Source organism: Trichosurus vulpecula, chromosome 3 (assembly GCF_011100635.1).
Source record: "Trichosurus vulpecula isolate mTriVul1 chromosome 3, mTriVul1.pri, whole genome shotgun sequence".
NCBI lineage: Eukaryota > Metazoa > Chordata > Mammalia > Diprotodontia > Phalangeridae > Trichosurus > Trichosurus vulpecula.
The window spans coordinates 74,998,262-75,018,675 of NC_050575.1; the positions used below are offsets into that span (position 1 = coordinate 74,998,262).

The 20,414-nt window shown below is 34.4% G+C and overlaps 1 protein-coding gene across 1 annotated transcript; it reads left to right on the plus strand.

Moving 5' to 3' along the window:
• The first annotated feature begins 71 nt into the window (after positions 1-71).
• Positions 72-20,377, plus strand: HMMR (hyaluronan mediated motility receptor). The gene is made up of 18 exons (XM_036751090.1): positions 72-132; positions 2,633-2,731; positions 3,499-3,587; positions 6,650-6,706; positions 8,955-9,143; positions 10,634-10,720; positions 10,799-10,899; positions 11,398-11,472; positions 11,564-11,742; positions 12,640-12,788; positions 12,907-13,121; positions 13,974-14,090; positions 14,383-14,541; positions 15,009-15,161; positions 15,244-15,337; positions 15,787-15,963; positions 18,660-18,822; positions 20,084-20,377. Exons 1-18 carry the CDS (start codon positions 87-89, stop codon positions 20,101-20,103), a joined length of 2,169 nt encoding a protein of 722 aa, XP_036606985.1. The 5' UTR covers positions 72-86; the 3' UTR covers positions 20,104-20,377.
• Positions 20,378-20,414: the final 37 nt, after the last annotated feature.

Sequence of the window (20,414 nt, forward strand, 5' to 3'; positions counted from 1 at the left end):
ACCATGCTGAGCTTTTCGAATTCAAGTGAAAGGGTTGCAGTTGCCGGGATCTCTGGTGTGCCTGGAGGCTACATCTGGTCTTTGACATGTCCTTCCCTAAGGCCCCGCTTAAACGCTTCAATGACCCTTCGGGTGCGTATGGGGAGCCTGAGAAGTCTTTTGGTGGGGAAGCTTCCAGTGACTTATTTGGAGTCGGAGGCCGGGGATGTTTCCCCTTTCCTCATAACCCAGATCAGACGTCTTCTTTCATCAGAATCCTGAGGAGGGAGCTCAGGGAAGTGGGTGGTAAAAATGGGACCCTGAGGCCCTAACTTCTAGCTTTATACTATTTGGTAGAAGTTTTAAGAGAGAACAAGTAGAGATTTGTTTTTATCTGTCAAGGAACTGTACCAGACGTTGTGAGGCTTGGACTTTAAAGCTAACTACCCTTCTCCCTGTGTCTCTCAAAGTCATTTTTCACCTCTGAGTTTCAGTTTATTCATGTGTAGTCAGCAATTCTTTAACCGTTTGTGTGTGTGTGTGTGTGTGTGTGTGTGTATGTATGCATGCCTGTGAATGCATATGAATTCCTTTGGCAGCCTGATGAAACACCTTCCCTGAATAATGTTTTTAAATACATAAATTAAAATACTTATTATTACAAGGGAAATAAATTAAAATACAGATATCAAATTTCCCTCCTAATTTTTAAACATTTTTATTTGAAATTTTGGGTTCCAAATTCTATCCCTCCCTTCCCTCTTCCTTCGCTTGAGACAGTAGGCAATCAGGTATATGTTACACATGTGTAGTTATGTAAAGCATTTCCATATTAGTTGTTTTGTACAAGAAGAGTCCAATGAAAGAAAAAAAATGAAAGAGTGAAAAATAGAATGCTTCAGTCTATATTCAATCAATATTAGTTCATTCTCTGAAAGTGGATAGTATACTTCATCATTAGGCCTTTGGGATTGTCTTGGATCATTGTATTGCTGATAATAGCTGAGTCATTTACAGTTCTTCGTGGAACAATATCACTGTTACTGTGTACAACGTTCTTCTGGTTCTGTTCACTTCACTATGTATCAGTTCACCTAAGTCCAGGTTTTTCTGAAACAATCCTACTTGTCATTTTTTACAGCACAATAATATTCTGTTATAATCATATACCACAGGGTTTTTTTAGCCATTCCCCAGTTGATGGGGAATAGCTTTGATTTCCAATTCTTAGCCACTACAAAAAGAGCTTCTATAAATATTTTTGTACAAATAGGTCCTTTTTCCTTTTTTTTTTTTTGGATGTCAGGATATAGACATAGCAGTGGTGTTGCTGGGTCAAATGTTATGCATAGTTTTATAAAAAAATTTTTTTAAATGCTGTATCTCAAGTTAAGAACTGGGCTAGCTATCTTTAAAGGTCACTTTGATCTTGTAAATCTAGTGACGCCTTGCTGTGTCTATAGGAATCTGAAAGGTTACTCCAGAGGAGGATTTGATTTGTTCTTATGTTTACAAGTGTGGAATTTTGAGAGGTAAATTTCAGTTGTAAGTAAAGAGAAAAAAAAGTTAGAGCTGGCCTAAAGTGGAATGTTTCAGGAAGTAGGCCTTGAAACTGGGTGGCAAAATGTTTAGAATTGGTATTTAGCTGGGAGTCAGGAAGTCCTTGAAATAATTTCCCAGCCACTTACTAGGTACATGACCATGACCATAAATCACTTAACCGCTTTCTGCCTCAGTTTCTTCATCTGTAAAATAAGAGTAATAATAGCACCAACCTCAGAGGGCTGTTGTAAAGATAAAATCAGATAATATAAAGGGCTTTGCAAACCCTAAATAACTATATGAATTTAGGCACCATTATTATAAATGGGTACTCCCTCAGTGAAGGTCTTTAAGCAGAGGCTGAAAGACCATTTGTCAGAGCTATTATGAATAGGATTCCTTTTCAGATTTGGAGTATAGTGGATGACCTTTGAAGTTCCTTCCAACTCTGAGATCTTAGGATTCTCTGATGTTCCCACAACCTGCCTTTTTTCCACTCTCCCTTGGAGAGTATTATAGTTTTTCCTTTGCTAGTCATCTCACTAAATGAAGATCACCTCACTGTTTGAAAAAAAATGTAAATGTATATTTTATTTGGTTTGTTTATATTGAATGAATTTTCTTTAATAGATCTGCCTGAGGAAGTGTTATTTTTTTATAGTTGTAATTCTTATGTTAGAGGTGCCTGGGGCCCAAAGGACTTACATTAGCTTGCTGGTGTTACACTTCTTTTGGTTTAAGTCTTTGTCTACCAGCTCCCTCGCTTGTAAGCATATTTCCCACAAACTGAAATTGACAGCTATAGGTCTTTTGCAACAAGAGGATTTTAGTAATCTAAAGTCCCACAGCAAGTATTCTCTAATGTCCTTATATTCCATAAAGAAGTTTCTATTTCAGGGAGGACTTTTGTTCTTTACTCTTGAATAAAATGGTTTTCTTTGTTTTTCAGTACCAACGAAAAGCTGGTATTTTTTTTTTTACATGAAGAGAAACAAGCAGCTTCATTTTATAAATGCCATTTTTGCTATTAATAATCTATTCATTTCCCATATCTTATCCTATAAATATGATGAATAAATAAAACATGGATGTTTAATTTTGTTATTTCTAGGCTGTGCACCATCTCCAGGAGCTTATGATGTCAAAACTTCAGAAATGCCAAAAGGACCTGTATCTTTTGAGAAATCACAACGATTTAGACGGCGTCAGGGTAATAATTACCTTCCAAAATGAAAGGGACAAGTTACATACTTTTATTGCATTTTTTCATATTTTCTAATCTTTCTCTTTGTTAATGTTTTTCCCTTTTAAAATTAGTTTGTATTTGCTTATCAGTGTAGAAGTTGTTTTTCTTTCAGTAGAATTTAAACTCTTTGAGGACAGGGGATGTTTTCTTTTTGCTTTTGCATCCTTAGCACCTGGGATAATGATTTGCACATAATGGAGCCACTTAATAAATGTTTGACTGATTGAATAATAACCTAAAGTTTTAAAGTTTGGAAACTATGTTTTAGAGAGATGTCTGGGTATTTCTGAGAGCTAGACATTGAAGCTGCAGACAGTTCTTATGTACAAAATTGAGTGAATTGTGAAGGCTCAGATTGTGCTGTATAAGACATATTTTATGAATGTAATTAAGTACTAAAACTGGCATGTAGTCTAACCGGCAACATTAAGGCATATGAATGCAGATGAAATGATTTTACCTTCCCATGGTCACCCTTTCCCCTGACTCTTTCATTCCTAAAAAGTTTAGTCAGGATACAATTAGGAACTGTAAATAAGAAGAAACAAATACAATTTTGACTAATGATTTTGAATTTTTATTCTGGATCAAAAAGATTAAATTAGGCTACTTCTTTGCATTTGTATTTTTAATCTAGTATAAATACCTTATATCTAAAATATTTAGAATCCCCTACTGTTGAGAACTCTATGTTACCTCTGTTTATATTTAAACTTTAATTTTTACGGCAGCTTCTATGGAAAATCAACAAGGTCTTAATAATGACAATGATAGGTCTACATCCACAACTGTGAAAAATCCGAAGCCTTTGAGATTAAAGGTAAGAAACTTTACATGATAGATATAAACCAAATGAATAATGAAAGATATTATAATTGACTGACTGAAGTAGCCTGTGAATACATGATTAAAATCAAGAAAGCAGTGAGAAAGCTATTCCAGTATCTTTTTTGTTTTTGGTAGTAAAGCCTTTTTATAAGTTCATAAAATGATTTTCTGTTTAAGACCATCAGTACAAGTTCTGTTCCAGCCAAGGTCACATGTATCTTGTTAAAATGTGCTTATTCCAAATAGTCTCACTCTTCAGTTGTTTTTATGAAATGATTAAGATTTCACACTTCTCACTATTTCTTTAAAAATTGTGGGGTGGTGGGAACAATATTTGTATTCTAAAATTGTAGTTATTAGTGCCTGTGTGTGTTTGAATATGTATACGTATATGTGTATTTGATAAAGGGAGGAGGAATAAGTGTTATGTCCATAGAGGGAACAGGACCTAGTATAAAATACATAGTGAAAGTCTAGTCTTCTTATCACTAATGAGGTATAAGGAATAGATAATGCTTAATGTAAATTCTGTAGTTATTTGTATATGCAAGATATTGAGCTCTTATTAAAGAACACAATATGACAGTAGAAGTTGGACTTTGAGTCATTTTCAAATCCTGCCTCATCTACCTGTTGTTGATGGTTGTGGGAATAGCAGGCCCCTTCTCTCAGGATATTGCTCCCCTGGATGATGATAGGGTTAAGCTGGAAGCAGAATTGGTAGCCTGGGAAGCATGGCTATTCTAGGGCATTTGGTGTGGAATGTCTTCGACCATTTCCATGGAAGTCTAAGGGAAGTGGTGGAGGTAAGTTTGGCCTACCTGGCATATAATGCCCCCTTGTGATCCTCAGGGTGTCTTGCTGCTTGATTTAGGTTAGCTTCCCTATCCTTGTGGTAGCATTTAGTGGTAGCAAGAATGGCAGGCCCCCTTTCCGTGGAGGTTGTTCCCTTGGATTATGGGGGACGTTGACGCAAAAGGTTACAGTGTATAAAAATTGATTTAAAGAATCTCTAGTTCCTGGAATATATTTTGTAAAAGCAAAGAAAGTGTTGATCCACATTCCAAACTGAACCTACTGCTTGACTAAAGACTTTGGTATTTGCCATCTTAATGCAAGTATTACTAAGAGCTCTAGTAGGTAAAGGTTCCAACCCCCTAGGAGTGTCTTTTGGGAAATTAAAAGGTTATTGGTAACAGAAAAAGCAAGTCTTGAGACTTTTCCTTCCATTTCTGGACAGGTAACCTAGGAACAGTTATAATTAGGTAAGATATTAGGAATCAATGTCTTTTACCTTAATTTAGGATAGAATAAAGAACCTTGGTTGAGTTGTTCTAAATTCCATTAATGTCCTTCTATAGGCCTTAATTTAGTCTCTTTGGATGCTAAAGTTCAAATTGTTGCTTGATATAAGATTTTTTTTTCCTTAATGGCAGATTCTATCTCATTCTCAAAATGTGGTACCACCCTAAGTTTTCTAATCAAGAAAATTCATAGAGTTCTACTTGATTCCTTCTGTTTTATGTTACTCTTGATTTTAGAAAATGGCTTGCAATCCCTCTGTACCAAAACTTTAAAACCCTGAATTTTCTTAAGGAACTCCACTTGTAGGGTCTCTTGGTATATGGTAATTGTCACCTCCAGCACAAACCTATTCTATGAATACTTTTCTGTCTTTCATTTATTGTCTTTCTTCCAGTTTTATCCTCAAATGTCCTTGGCAATACTTTGCTCAGTTGGGATTCTCACCAAGTTGCTTCTCATATGAAGAGATACTGCCCGTAATGTTCTATCTTCTGATTTTACAATGAATAATTTTTCAACTTTCAGATTTATATTTTTATTTAAATATTTATATTATGCTGATTTTTGATTTTACAACTCAGTGATCTGGTTGATTCAAGTTGATTCAGGAATGATTCAAAACAGCAATGAGTCTTTCCCTGTATGTTAAAATCAATGTTATTGCATTGTTATTTGTTATTTATGCTATCCAGTGCAATCTATTTTGTTTTGGTTTTTTTTTTCCCCTCAAAGAAGGTATTCATAATATATGGGCCTGACACTTCCATGTAGTCTGAAGGTCTTCGACCATGTTCATTCTTTATTGCTAAACCATATTTTCCAGTGTATTTTTTTTTTGGCCATAGACCTTTGCATTGAAGACACCCATTATCAAGTATATATTGATTGAGTTTGGAAGGTCTTATCTAGTTATTTGTTTAATTTCTCTTCATACTTTGTAAAACATGTGGCCACATAAACTGCAAATGTTTTTATAGTAGTCTTTGTAAATATTTATCATTAGCACTTAAATGCGAGATAACCAAATGCACATGAAATTATGTTTGGACATCTGATGAAACCAACTTTACCAACTTCTCTACTTGCCACTCCAGGGTGAATCTGTGGGCCATCTTTCTATTTAGCTGCAATTGCATCTTCTAGTTTCACTTATGGCAAGAAAGTCGAAATTGAGAGGATTCCATTCCTCCAATAATATGTCTACTCACTGATTATTGAATTTAGATCTTGCATTTAGAATACCAACAGCTAAGTTGATGTTACAAAAACTCTCCAACCAGTGTAATTCTTAGCTTCTCAGTCCCCATTGTCTTCTATTCTGCCTCTGGCACTGCTGAAATGAGAAGGAGAAGCACAGGACTATAGGTCACTTTGAAACCTTTTTTGCGGGGTGGGGAGGCCTTTGGCAAGAAGGGGCAGCATATAACTGAAGGTCATTTTGAAGTTTTTTTTTCCCGCTTGGGTCCTGGTGACCAAAGATTTCGTTACCCAGCTAGCCTCCTGGTGATGAGCTGTGTGTTGTTCCTTAAAATGCAGGCACAGGCTGTCATTGGCATCCTCTGAAAAGTCTTGTGAAAGTTTGTGCTTCCATAGCTCTGCTGGTACAACTCTGAATAACCCAGGTTTACGTTTGTCATGGTGGAGCATGATGAGTTCTCTAGATACAAAATAAGTCTGTAAAGTCAATTTCTCAAATATTTTTGGCTTCTGATTATGCTTACTATTTATTGCATTTTTTGATATTAATAGACAGAATCTCAAAGGGATAATAAAGAACTGAAAAAACTCAAGATGCAGGAGAAAGAGGTAAGAAAAATATATTTTCAGTTCTTTAAATGTAAAACAAAACTTATTGAAAAACAGATTTTTATTGATCTATCTTTTGCTTTTTACATTGCCTAGATTTCCTCCTGTTTTTTCCTTCCAGGAGAAGACTGGAAAGGGGTGGAGGGCGGGGAGAGAAGGGACAGGGTGGAAACAGGTTATGCAGGACTTTGAATACCAAAACAAAGGATTTTATATTTGATCCTGCAGGAGCCATTGGAGTCTATTGGGGTTGGGGAGAGGCAAAAGAGGAGAGGAGAGGAGAGACATGGTCAGAAATATACTTTAGGAATATCATTTTGACATCTGATTAGAGGAGAGACTTGGGTAGAGAGAGACTTGTGTTAGGGAGACACCAGTAGGCTATTGCAATAGTCCAGGCATGAGGTGATAAGGACCAGTACCAGGGTGGTAGCAGTGTCAGAGGAAAGAAGGGGTTGTTTTTGAAAGATGTTACAAAGATAAAATCACCAGGCCTTGACTGTAGCTTGACTGTAGGAGTAGAGGATGATACCTAGGTTGTGAGCCTGGGTGATTGGGTGGATGGTAGTATCCTCAATAGTCATAGGGAAATTACGAAGGGGGAGGACTTGAGGGGTAAAGATATTGACTTCAGTTTTCTACATGTTGAGTGTCTATGTTTGTCTGTGGGATATCCAGTTTGAGATGTCCAATAGGCAGTTGGAAATGTGAGCTGGACGTCAGTACAAGAGGTTAGGGCTGGATAGGTATAGATTTGTGAATCATCAGCAGAGAGAGATGATGATTGAATCCAAGAGAGCTAGTGAGATCACTGAGTAAAATAGGAGAAAAAGAGAAGAAAGCCCATGGCAGAACCCTTTGGGTCACTCAAGGTTAGTGGGTGCCACCTGGATAAAAATCTAACAAAGGAAACTGAGAAGGAGTAGTCAGGTAGGAGGAGAACCAGGAAAGAGTGTCACAAACACCTACAAGAAAATATCGAAGGGAAGAGGGTGATTGACAATGTCAAAAGTTGCAGAGAGGTCAAGAAGGATGTAGACTGAGAAAAGACGATTAGATTTGGCAGTTAAGAGATCCTTGGTAACTTTGGAGAGAGCAGTTTGAGTTGGATTAAGAGGTCAGAAGCCTAACTGCATGTAGAATTAAGGAGAGAGTCAGAGGGAAGGAGGTGGAGGTACCTACTGTAGACAGCCTTCACAAGGCATTTAGCCACAAAAGGGAGGAGAGAGATGAGATAATAGTGGGGATGACTGAATCCAGTGAGGGTTTTTTGAGGGTGGGGGAGACACGAGTATGTTTATAGGTAGTAGGGAAGCAGCTAGTAGACAGGGAGAGATTGAAGATTAGTGAAAGAGTGGAGATGATAGAGTGGGCAATCTATTGGAGACTATGGGATGGAACCTTAACACGGAGAACACGAGACAGGGTTTAGCATTGTAAAGGGTCTCTGTATTGTATAAGATATAGGGACTGTCTGTTTTTTTGTATCTCTAGCTATCTTCTCCATAATAACTATCCAGTAAATGTTTATGATGTAGCTATTGTTTCAGAGACTACTAATAAAATACCACATACGTTGAAGAAGTTGACATCAATGACAGTCCTAAAGCTAAAGGAGAAGAAAATAATTTTCATGAGATGTATTGATTCCAAATTATTTTTTGTGGGCTATTAGAAAGCTTGTGGTTGAACTATAAGAATAACAGCATAGCAATTATTAGTATGAGAGCTTTTTGTATGAACTTTTCTGTAAGAATATTTTTTAAGAAAATTGGAGAAGGTAGTGTCATATAATATAAAATAAAACCCTGAATTAGACACTGGAACACCTGAGTTCCAATTTCATTTGAGCTACTAACTAGCTGTGTGACCTTGAAGTTATTTCGGCCCTGGTAGTATTTACTTAAAGTTATCTCTTAAGCTCCCCTAAAGTCATAACAATCTATGTACATAAATATGTGGGTCTTGAAACTGCTTAACCGCATCCAAAAGTGAGACCTTGAATTCTGATAAATTCTCCTGTGACATTAAATTGTTAAGTAGTATTGGGGGAAAAATGTTGATTCTGATTTGTTCAAATTGTTTAAAATACCTTTGCAATAGGTAAGATACATCTAAAAAGAATATATGTGTGATAAGTTATTACTAGTTGGTTGGAATAGGTAAAATTTAGATTTTCTTGGTATATGAAATTCAGTTTATGCACATTTGTGTATATGGAACTTATTTTTCATTCATTTGATTCTAGATACGTGCCTTAGTACAAGAACGTGGAATACAGGATAAACATCTTCAAGATTTGGAAGCAGAGTTTGAGAAGGTGGAAGCAAAGCTAAACATAGCAGTCAGAGAGAAAACATCTCTCTTAGCAAATATTGCATCTTTGGAAAAGCAGCTTATTGAATTGACTAGAGCTAACGAACTACTAAAAACAAAGGTATTTAGGCCTTATATTTAAGTTCAAATTATTTTTATCAATGTCAGCAATGTTAGTTGCAAAATCTTAGTGACTAAGATTAGTCAAGTATAAAAGTTCCTCTAGTAGTAGTCATTTTTCTTAATTATTTTATTTTTTAAAAATGTAGATTTTAAATAATTTTATTAGATATTTGCATTAGCTTGGGAAAATCCATGCTTTACAAATGAAAAGTGTACTTATGTACCTTGGAAGAGTTGGGTTTTGTGGATGCTAGAAAGTTTTTTTTTTTAATGGTTACACTGGCACATGTATCATTGTGGCAGCCATTATTCGGTAGTTCCTTCCTCTAAACCTCCCCTCCCCACTCCCACTTAAGTAAGGATGACTATGAAGACTGAAAGAAAGAGTTAGGTGGTGAACCCAGAACTCCATCTTTACTTCCTTTCTACTCTACCAGGCTTTGACAAAAAACTACATTTCTTCCCTCTTCTCTCCTTCTGAGTATATTGCTAATTAAAGTATTTATTCTCTCTTCTTACTGTGAAATTTTAAAAATATTTCTCTTTTAAAAAGTTACTGATTGATTATTTGTTTGCTTCTGCTACTGATTCTGCATGGGCCAGTGTATCAAAATAAGGAGAATTACCTATTCATGATTTCAATAGACAAGTATAATTACAAGGATCTTATGCAATCACTGAATAAGTTTGCTACCAAAAAGCAATTTAAGGAGTTTACTTAACTGATTTCTGAAAAGCTCCATTCATGTTTTAATAAATTTGAAAACTGTTAATAGAGTCAATAAATCCTTTCCTATGAAAATGTTTATAGATAGAAAAAGGGGAAGATTTGGGCTAGAGCTCTCTTCTGTTTGGATTTATAACTAAAAATATTTGTATCCCAGGTTTGTACAACATAATTTCTGATTAGTTGGAACCAAGCAAAAACCATCTACAGTTTGTAAACATGTCTTAGAATCCTTATTTTCCATATTAGGATTTGCAAATTAGAGTATGGAATTTTAGGTACCCTAAAAGGGTCATTGTACCTATGAAGAAGAATTCTAAGAATTTCCTAAAATCGTTTTTTTATTCAGTGATCTAAATACAACTCCACTAAACCTTGTTTCAGGTTGGCTTTGCTTGTTATGTGCATGTTTAGAGCTGAAGTGGGTATTTTGAATCAATGGTATTTTAAGGAGGTCTGCTTTGGAGTTTTGAAAGGGAGTCCATAACACAGGGTTACCTATTGCCTAAGTGGCCTCTAAGCAACATATCAGGAATTCCAGTAGTACATGTGGCAAAGTGAAGAAAGGGTGAGACGGTCTGTATGGTCAGTAATGAAGTATTGTCAATTGCTCTGACATTTGTAACATCAGCTGACTGTCCCTATTGCAGTATATTAGAGAAGTGTCAACCCTGACCATAGTTAGGTGGACAAGAAACTGCCATGTAATATTTAATAATTATTTGTAGCTAAAATATTTCTGAATTTTAAATTATTTTTAGTTTTCTGAAGATGATAACCAGAAGAAAATGAGTCATTTAAGCTTAGAGTTAATGAAACTGAAGAATAAGATTGAAGCAAAGAAGAAGGTGAGTATTGTCTTCAGGTTTGTCCTGTTAAGACCATAAGAGCTTTTTCCTATCACCAACTGTCATTTTATTGTTTAGAATGTTGTTCAGAAGCAAGAAGGGATGGAAATCAAGCCACAGATAGCGCAAAAGAACCTTCATGATTCTCAAGGAAATTTGGCACAACTTGAGGAAAAACTGTAAGTTGGTAAAATAGAATCTAAAGGCCTTGTCTCTTATGGTTGGATAATGTGCCTGTCTAGCAGTGGGCAAAATTAATTTAAGTGTTTTTCACTATTTGTCTACTTGTTGATGGGACTTTTGTCAGTATTTCCCAGACTCACTACTTGCCCAACAGAATACTTTTTTTCTCCCTATTGATTTCTAAACTTATAGATGGAATGGTTCCACTAATGTTAAGATCCAACCAGAGAATTCAGATTTTGCAGTGAGCCATGTTTAATGCCCTTATGAATAGCAGTTCTGACTCTTATGGATGCATAACTTTCTCCATAGGTTCTGAATACTTCTAAAAGTATTTACTTTAAACGGTTCAAAAGGTTATTCATTGGTCTTAGATTATAGCCTGACAATTTATATAATTTTAGAAAATCTGTAATTTAAAGCAGAACTTTACCTGGGCTATAATTTTTATTCAGACTGTATTAAAATAGCATGTGTCCCACCATTTTTTGTAGTGTCACTACAGAAAAAGAAACTATTGAAGAAAAATTAGAAATTGAAAATCTCTTGGAATATATTACAGAAGTCAGGTAATATAAATGTCTTCTCAAGTGTTTTTTATTTGTAAAAATATGAAACAATATCTAATGAAACTTGTATTCTAAATTTGTTTTAATGAAGCTCTACATCAGATCAAGTGGAGAAATATAAGTTGGAGATTGTCCAGTTGGAAGAGACTTTGAATCAGAAGAATCAAGAGATTTTGATCCTTAAGCAGTCTCTGGATGAAAATGTGGATGTGTTATCTAAAAAAGTTAAAGACTTGAACACTAGATGTCAGATTCTTGAAAAGCAAAAAGGTATAATTATCTCTTCACAGAAATGATAACTTAAAATTATCCAAAAAAAGAAAGAAAAGAAAAAATACTGCTACATGAAGCTGAATGATCAATGAAGTAAAATAAATATATTACAGGTTCTTTTTCAAAACCTTTAAGCCTCTAATAATGTTAATTCTGTAGTGGTAGTAATGACATAAATGGCTTGAATGTAATTCATTAAAACTGCTTAAAAACATAATTCTTAACTTTCTGGAGGGGGGATATAAAAAACTAGATTTTTAGTGTATTAATTACAGCATTTTTCAAGCCCATGAAATGTTATAACAGGCAAAAACTTCTTTGTGAGTATTTTACTATAATATAGAAATGTATCATTAATTGAATTTAACTTTTTCTAACTTTGGTAATTTATTCTTGGCATTAGTATCTGTAGGGGGACCCCTTTCAGTATTTTAAAGAGGTTTAAAAAAACTCTCCTGTTAAGAATTTCAATTTATAATATGATAGTCATCTTAATTAGTGTTTAATGTTAAGTATAATGTTATTACTTAATGTTAAGTAATTTTTTCCGGGGAAATTTTTTCCAGAACATTTTGTCAATCTAATTAGTACTACAGTTGCATTTCTTTTCAATTATTGAATTATTCAGACTTTTTTACTTTTCCCCCCTTGGTCTGAACCAGTAAAAGTTTACTATGATAATTGTTTCTGAAGACTTAAATGAATGCATCATGTGGTTCATGAAGAAACAGGTCAGATAATTCAGAGTATTTAAAGCAATTGGATTTTTAAAAAATAAACACTTAAATATATTTAAACAGTAAAGAGACATCAATGGACTATTAATGTGAGACTGTATTCCTTCAAGTATAATGCTTTATCTAGTTGTAATGTTTTAGAAATGTCTTTTTTTAGGGGAACTTGTGAGTCAAGACAAAGAACGGGAACAAAATCTCAATGCTGAGATACTAAGCTTGAAAGAAAGATTAACTCTAGAAAAACAAGAAAATGAAAAGCTGGAACAAAGGCAGAAAGAAACTGATTTACGTCTGCAACAAGAGCAGGTAAGCACTTGCTTATTCTCCAAGATGAAGAAATATTGCTCTTAATTCTTAAGCTTAGTGTTTATGTTGCTTGATTCTACCTTGATTGGCATCTCTCAGTTTTGTTGTTTGGTCATAGGAATTATCTTCTAGTCTTAATCAGAAGCTTTGTCTTTTTCAAGAAGAGTTAATTAATGAGAAAAATCTTTTTCAAGAAGAATTAAAAGAAGCATTGAGTGAACTAGATAAATTGCAACAAAAGGATGAGCAGGCTAAAAGGCTGGTGAAGCAGCTGGAGCAAGAGAATATATCCAGAGCTAGAGAGCTCCAACTCTTAGAAGAAAAGCTTAAAGGGTTTGTAGACACTTTAGTTTAATTTTCAAGTTGAAATTAAAAATGAAAAAATATTAATTTTATGTCTTGATTCTTTTGCTTTACAAATTTTAACTGTGATCTCTTGAGAAAGAGGCAAGTATTGAGGTTATTTGGTTTCTTGAATAATTTGTATAGAAAGAACACAAGTCTGGGAATTGCAATACCTGAGCTCTAGTCCTACCTCTGTGGTTAACTAGCCCAGGCATCTCAAATCACTTGACCTAACTGGGCTGAAGTTTCTTCATCTACAAAATGAGAGGCTTGGACTAAATGATTTCTAAGGTCCCTTCCAGTTCTAAAAGTATCAAATTGATGGAAGGATCAGGTGATGGGTTCTCAATTCTGTTGTTAATGTCTTTGTTTTCTTACATTTTTCAAGCAAATTTTGTAACTGAACTTTCTTCCACTGTAATTTTATTATAGCTCTGCCTAGTTTCCCAAATGATTTTTGGTTAAATAGTGAGTATATTTTCAAACCTGAAAACTTTTCACTTTTGCTATTGTTGTCCATTCTTATTATTTTAAGAAGCATGTGAAACTTTTTTCAAAAGGCAGATTTTTAAAGTTTCTCCTTTCATTCTTTGTTTTATAGCTATCTTTTTTCTCAAGTCCTTGAGTAATAGCAATCCCTAGGAAAAAGTTACTTTTATAATGATGGCAAATAACCTCGTAATAGTTTCAGAGAAACCTTTTCAGTGAAATATCTTTAATCCAAGTGTTTCGTTTTTGTCGCTCTCAGTCTCCTGCATAATTTAGCCCTAGCGATTGTTATTGAGAGTCTCTTTGGAAAAAAACAAACATAATTTTTATTTTTGAATTGAACTTCCCAAGGAAACAAGATGAAATTGAGAAAAGCAATGAAGTACACAATCAGGCTTCTCTGCACTGGAAGGAAAAGTACATCGATACATTGAAAAGTCTTGAAGATGTTATTGCTGAATTTGAAAGGTATCTTGTCCACCACCCATTTCCTCAAATTTTGATGCACCTTGTATAAAACCTACATTGCAAACATAGTGGTGAATGAGGAACACTGGAGGAATGACCTCCCAACTACTATTATCTTTAAGATGTTTGAATTTTTAGTTGCCTCAGTGCACAACTGTATTACAACCTTTCCTGTTCTCCATCCTATGTGTGTTAAATAGGTTTTAAACCATGCAAGTTGGCAGGATAATAGTTTGTCATTGTACAGTGGTTAAAAGGATTACTTTGATTTTTTTTTCTTTTGGGGGTTAAGCCATAAAGGATCAGTGACTGAAGAAATGGCAAATCTTAACTATGAGAATTCATTACTGCAGAAAAAGGCTTCTGATGCAGAAAAAACAGTTGAGCTTGTTCAGCAGCAAATGTTGGAGGTTCAGCATGCTAAAAATAAAAAGGATGAAGAATATGCAAGGTAGGGCCACCTACACACATAATACCATAGGGAGGAAATGCTAAATACCATACTTACATAAACCTTATTACATTTCATTAGTATTTCAGAACAGCTATAATATCATCAGTGTGGTACTTCCTTCACCTATTTGGATTGTAACTCCTTCATGTCTTATTAGATGACTTCAGTAATTTGCGAGATGAACCCAGAACTCTACTAGAATAGCAGAATCCACGTTTCTCTCTCTTCATAAGAGAGGCATTAGGAAAGATTTAGTTAGGAACTTTTGTTATGAATCAATTCAGGCAGTGAATTGCTGTACATGCTATTTGGTAGGTTTATAAGATTTTATTTTGCTATTATGAATTTTAACATTCCATTTTTATAGTAATTAAGATGAAAGTTAAAATCATGGATATGCAACTTTTAGTTTTACATGAAGGACTAGAATATTTACTTGATTTTATATCTGCCTCAAATCTAAGGATGCTTCTAGACATGCAGAGTAAATTGGCACTTAAAGAAGAAGAAATAAAAGAAAAAACAGCTTCTTCTCTAGAACAGATATCTGATTTACAGAACAAACTCAAGCAACAAAGTGAAGACTTTAAGAAACAACTTGAGATGGAAGAAACAAGGTAACATCTTACAATGCTTCTATTTCTCAAAGTAGAACTATGTTGCTTATCGTTATTTAGTCTTTTTTTCCCCCTCATTTAGCAAAACTGGAGAAATAAATATGGAATTAACACAAGAAGTGGAAAAATGGCATCTTCTTTATGAAGAACTTTATAACAAAACAAAGCCTTTTCAGGTTTGTCCACTATAAATTAGAAGTTACTTTTGATTGCCTTAGAAATGTTTAATGCCAGTTACTTATAGCTATGACCATAGCTCTCCCAAAGATTCTATACCTCTCATAATGTGAAGTCTGTTCTCTAGTGTGACTTCTTATTAAAAGAAGTATACATGATACTGTCATACTTAAATCTTTTAAATTAGCCTTGCTAATTTTTTTCTTTTAAAAAAATTAGGTTTAGTTTCTGTTTGTCAATTAAAGGTATTGGTTTTGGCATGAGGATAGAGAAAACTCAACATATTAGAATTCAATAACTGTGCTTATATTTTTAGCATTATTATGATATTAGAAGTGCTAGAATAATATGTCAAAATTTAATTTTCTAAGGTTTAGCTGATTTGTGTGTGTGTGTGTGAACTTGAAAATTCTGACCTTTAAATTTTTCTCTATAAATCTTTTTTTAGGAACAATTGGATGCATTTGAAGCAGAAAAGAGAGCTTTATTGACTGAACATGGTACAACACAGGAAGAACTGAATAAACTAAGTGAATCGTATGCTAAATTATTGGGACATCAGAATCAAAAGCAAAAAATTAGACATGTCATGAAATTAAAGGAAGAGAATAACCAGCTCAAATTGGTTTGTAAATTTAACATTTCATTCTTGCTTTCATTCACAAGATTAATAAGACTCTTCCACGTAGTTGGACTAGCAAATTCATTCCCCAATTTTTGATAAAGAATTACAAAAATTTAAGTGGAATCATAGAATATTAGAATTGGAAGTAACTTTATAGGCCATGTCCCTTACCCTTGTCATAAATCCCCACCTCACAGAATTCCATCATGGTCATGCAGCTAATATGTAAAGACTTTGCATATCATTCCATTTTTTGACAGATTCAGTTGTTAGGAAGTTTGCTTCAAAGTAACTCACTCACTGCTTTTAGTTTTGTTCTCTGGGTCCAAGCAAATAAGTTCTAATATTTCTTCCATGTAATAATTCTTTAAATGTTTGAAGAGTACTAATGTTCCTCTTCTATTACTTCCACCCCTCACATCTTTCAGAATTTTTTCTTCTGCAGGTTAAATATCCCTAGTTCATTCCATGAACTTTTTTAGTATGATTTCATTTTTCTTCCCCATCTTGGTTGTCCTCTTCTTACTGCACTCTAGCTTCTTACTATCCTTTCTAAAATATGGTTTCCCAAATTGGAAAAAAGTACTTCAAGTATAGCCTGTCTGACCAGATCACAGTATAGAAAGAATATAATCTCCTGTACATCAGACATTGGCTCTGTTAATGCAGCCTAAGATTTCATTAGGTTTGTAGGTTCATTATTGTCAAGCTATTGACATATTGACTGTCATGTCCACCAGAACCTCTAAGTCATTTTCATGGAGACTTATTTCTTGGTATTATGCCATTTTTTTTTAAAGCTCAAATGCAGAAATTTTACATCCATTTCTATGACCTTTCATCTTGTTGGCTTCAGCTTATCATTCCTGCCTATTAACCTTTTTGTATTCTAATTCTGTCATCTAGTTTATTAGCTATCCTTCTTATAGTGTTGTGTCATTTTCATATTTCATAAGAATACCATCCATGTTTTTATCCTAGTCACTGTCAAAAATTTAGAACAGAACAGGGTCCAAAACAACTATGTAGCATTTTATTTCAGATTAATATTTATCTGCTAATAGATAGATCCATCCATTCAGAGAGTCTTATACCCACCTAAATATATTATCATTCATCTTTCCTACATCTTTCCAGTTTGTCCACAGGGACATCATGAGATATTGGACTTCAGAAAGGCATTTAGTATCTATACTTGTAACAGAGGTAATTTGATGTAGTAGAAAGAACACTGGACATAGTTGGAAGTTGGAAGACATCGGTTTAAATCCCAGCTTTGATACTTTTTACCTATGGATCTACTATTAAGTCACTAAGCCCTTAGAATCTTAATTTCGTCATCATTAAAATGAAGGAATTGGGTTGTATCATTAAGGACCCTTCCAGCTCTAAATTTTATGAAATGTGTGTGTGTGTGTGTGTGTGTGTGTGTGTGTGTGTATTTTCATAGTTTTCCCATGGTGGCCATCCTGTCCAAAAAGGAAATAAAGTTAGTCTGAATAACTCTTAGTGATCACCTCCTTCTAAGTATTCACAATAATTTTAAATAATTTGTTTTGGTACTTTACCAGTAGTTGAATTCAAACTTGCCACTATATAGATGGAAGTATCTGCTTTCTCCATTTTATAAGTTAGGATATTTTTCCATTTCCATTCTTTCCGAAATCACCAGCAGTGGTATAGCTATCATACCAGCAGAGTTTTTGAGTACCCTGGGACATAGTTTATCCAGCCAGGTCTTTGACCTGACCTCAGTGAGAACACAATGAGGAAGTTCTCTTCACTTGACTTGGATTTCAGTTTACTTTTTAACTGTTTTGTTCTATTGGAAGACATTCTCCTTAGCAAAATAAACAAATACAGGCATCATATTGTGAAATGTTCAGTGTTTCAAGTTACCATGATATTTTTAGAATAGAAGGACTTCAACTATATGAGGAAACACTAGGCAAAATGTCACAAATATTTCTGTTTGCATATGAAAGCCTTTAATGTGAATTGTATCTTAACTAGCAAGTAGAGTAAGGAAAATATTTCTGTTCTGAGATTGACTCCTTTTAGGATCATAGGATTTGGACTTGTAAGGGGTCTTAGAGGTCATCTTGCCCACACCTCCTCCCCCTTTTCATTTTATAGTTGAGGAAACTCAAGTGAGGGTAAATGACTTGTTCAGGGTCTTACTAGTAAGTCAGCAGAGCCAAGGCTCAAATCTAGATCTTCCGACTCCAAATATTTAAGTGACCATCTTGAAAATCATTTGTCTCAATTTAGTTACAGCTATGCCAAAAGAAAAAAAAAGAATCCCAGAATAGTTCACAATTTATTATCAGTCTAAAATATTTTGAATGCAACAATAATTTGAAATCTATTTTTAAAACATCCTTTAGAACTGGGGTTCTTAACTTTTTTGTATATATCATGGACCTCTTTGGCAGTCTAGTGAAATTTTTGGGCCCTTTCTCAAAATGTTTTTAAATAATTAAAGGAAGGAATGTAAATTTCAGCTAGAGTCAAAATTTATTTTAGTGAAAATAAAGAAGTAATTTTTTCCATGTCCAAGTTCACAGGTGCTTTGAAATCTTTCTGTCTCAGGTTAAGAACCTATGCTTTGGAAACTGTACATTATTGGCAAGTGACATTTATAGCCCATCTCTATTGCAAAATAAAAATTACTTGTTTAAATTTCCTTTATTTAGGAGGTTTCTAAACTTCGTTCTCAGTTGGCTAAGGAAAAACAAGCTGGGAAAAGGCTTCAGGAACAAGTGGATGAAGCAAAAGGTTTCAAGCGGTTTGATCCTTCTAAAGCTTTCCAGCATGAGAGTAAAGAAAACTTTACTCCCAAAGTACCTTTGAAAGAAGGTAAGAAAAGGTCAGTTTTGCTTGGCTTAACTCAGAAGTAGTGCCTGCTAAGTAAAAAGGATGCTCTCTGTTGTGGGCACAAGCCTTCCAGAAAGAATTTTATGAATTAAATCAGTCTAGCTATTGCTGCTTAGAGAGAAAGGTTCAAAAATGGGCAGGATTTTCCCTTGCCTTTGAAAGACTCTGTAACATAGGGTTTTGGGGATTATGATTTATGATATTATCAAACAATAAATAAAATGCCACAGTCAAGATTAAGAAAGGGTTCAGAGTTTAGGTAACAGTCTTAGAATGATAGTAACTTAAAATGCCCTTGAACCCTATAGAATCATTATCCCCAAATCATTTTAATCCTTCAACTAGTCCATCCTAGGATTCTCCTTTCCACTTTTCATCGAAAGAAAATTCGCTATTTTTAGTAAATGAAGTACTCAAAGACTTAATTTGCTCATTCCCCAATTGGGCATTGAGAAAGAAGGAACTCAGCCCTGGAGTCAGGAGGACCTGAGTTCAAATTCAGCCTCAGACACTTGACACATTTACTAGCTGTGTGACCTTGGGCAAGTCACTTAACCCCAATTGCCCTGGCCCCCCCCAATCTAAAAAAAAAAAGAGAGAAAGAAGGAACTGCTCCCAAGTGGATCAAAAGTCTCTTTGCCCTTGTCTGGCCATCTCCCTAATTTGGTTATCAGAGAGAACAGAGTTCTTCCATGAACTTCTACTCATTTTCCTCAAAATTTAGGTCTTTGGTGAAAGGGGAAAAGAATTTAGTGTAGAGCATTGTTTTGGAACAGATCATAAAGAATGACTAATGATTGTTTCTCAGATGAGAACAATGGCTTCATTATAAAGTATTGTTCTAATATTATTTTGTAAGCTGAAATGTAAAAGATGGAGGCAAGGAAAGGAGGGGGGGTCACTTCCTTATATTGCCACACTCCCTATCTATTGACAGAGATTCAAAAAGTTCCATTTTATTCTGAGTAAAGGTGAGGTTTTTCAGTATTGTTAATCTATTTTTTTTGTGTACTTATCAATGAAAGTATTCTGTAGGCAACACATTGCATTCCAGTTGACTTAGAGAAGAAAGGAGGCATATTGAGAATGCTTTAAGATTCATTGATTTAGAAAATAGACAAAATTCTAGCAAGCCCTAGGAATAATTTACTTTGTTAATTAGTTATAAAGACTGAGAAACTAATTATAATATTATAAACCCATACTTTTTGTATGCTAATATATTTGCTAATAATTCTTCTAGGTAACAGAAAATGCTACTGAGATCCTATGGAGTTTCTAGAATCATGAGAGAAGACATCACAGATAATCTATATGGACTATAGTTTTTTGGTTTTTGGAACACTCTCAAATTTCTGAGATTTTAATAATGCTAATAATTTAATAATTCATCTTTCTTTGGCTATATGAAAAGTGTACAGTTTTCCATCAACCTCAACTCCTCATATCAAGAGATAATGTCCCATTTTAGTTTTCTTAAACCTTTCCATTTCCCTTTCTATTTATACTATCAGTACTGTAGTATAGTAGCAGATTTCCATGCTTCAGTTCTCTTTTTCCTCTTTCAATTTTTT

Excerpts from the sequence above, each read along its gene's own strand:
- HMMR (XM_036751090.1), top strand. The coding sequence starts at position 87 with ATGTCCTTCCCTAAGGCCCCGCTTAAACGCTTCAATGACCCTTCGG. Across the intron at positions 3,588-6,649 it reads CGAAGCCTTTGAGATTAAAG|ACAGAATCTCAAAGGGATAA; the intron begins GTAAGAAACTTT and ends TGATATTAATAG. Across the intron at positions 13,122-13,973 it reads TTAGAAGAAAAGCTTAAAGG|GAAACAAGATGAAATTGAGA; the intron begins GTTTGTAGACAC and ends GAACTTCCCAAG.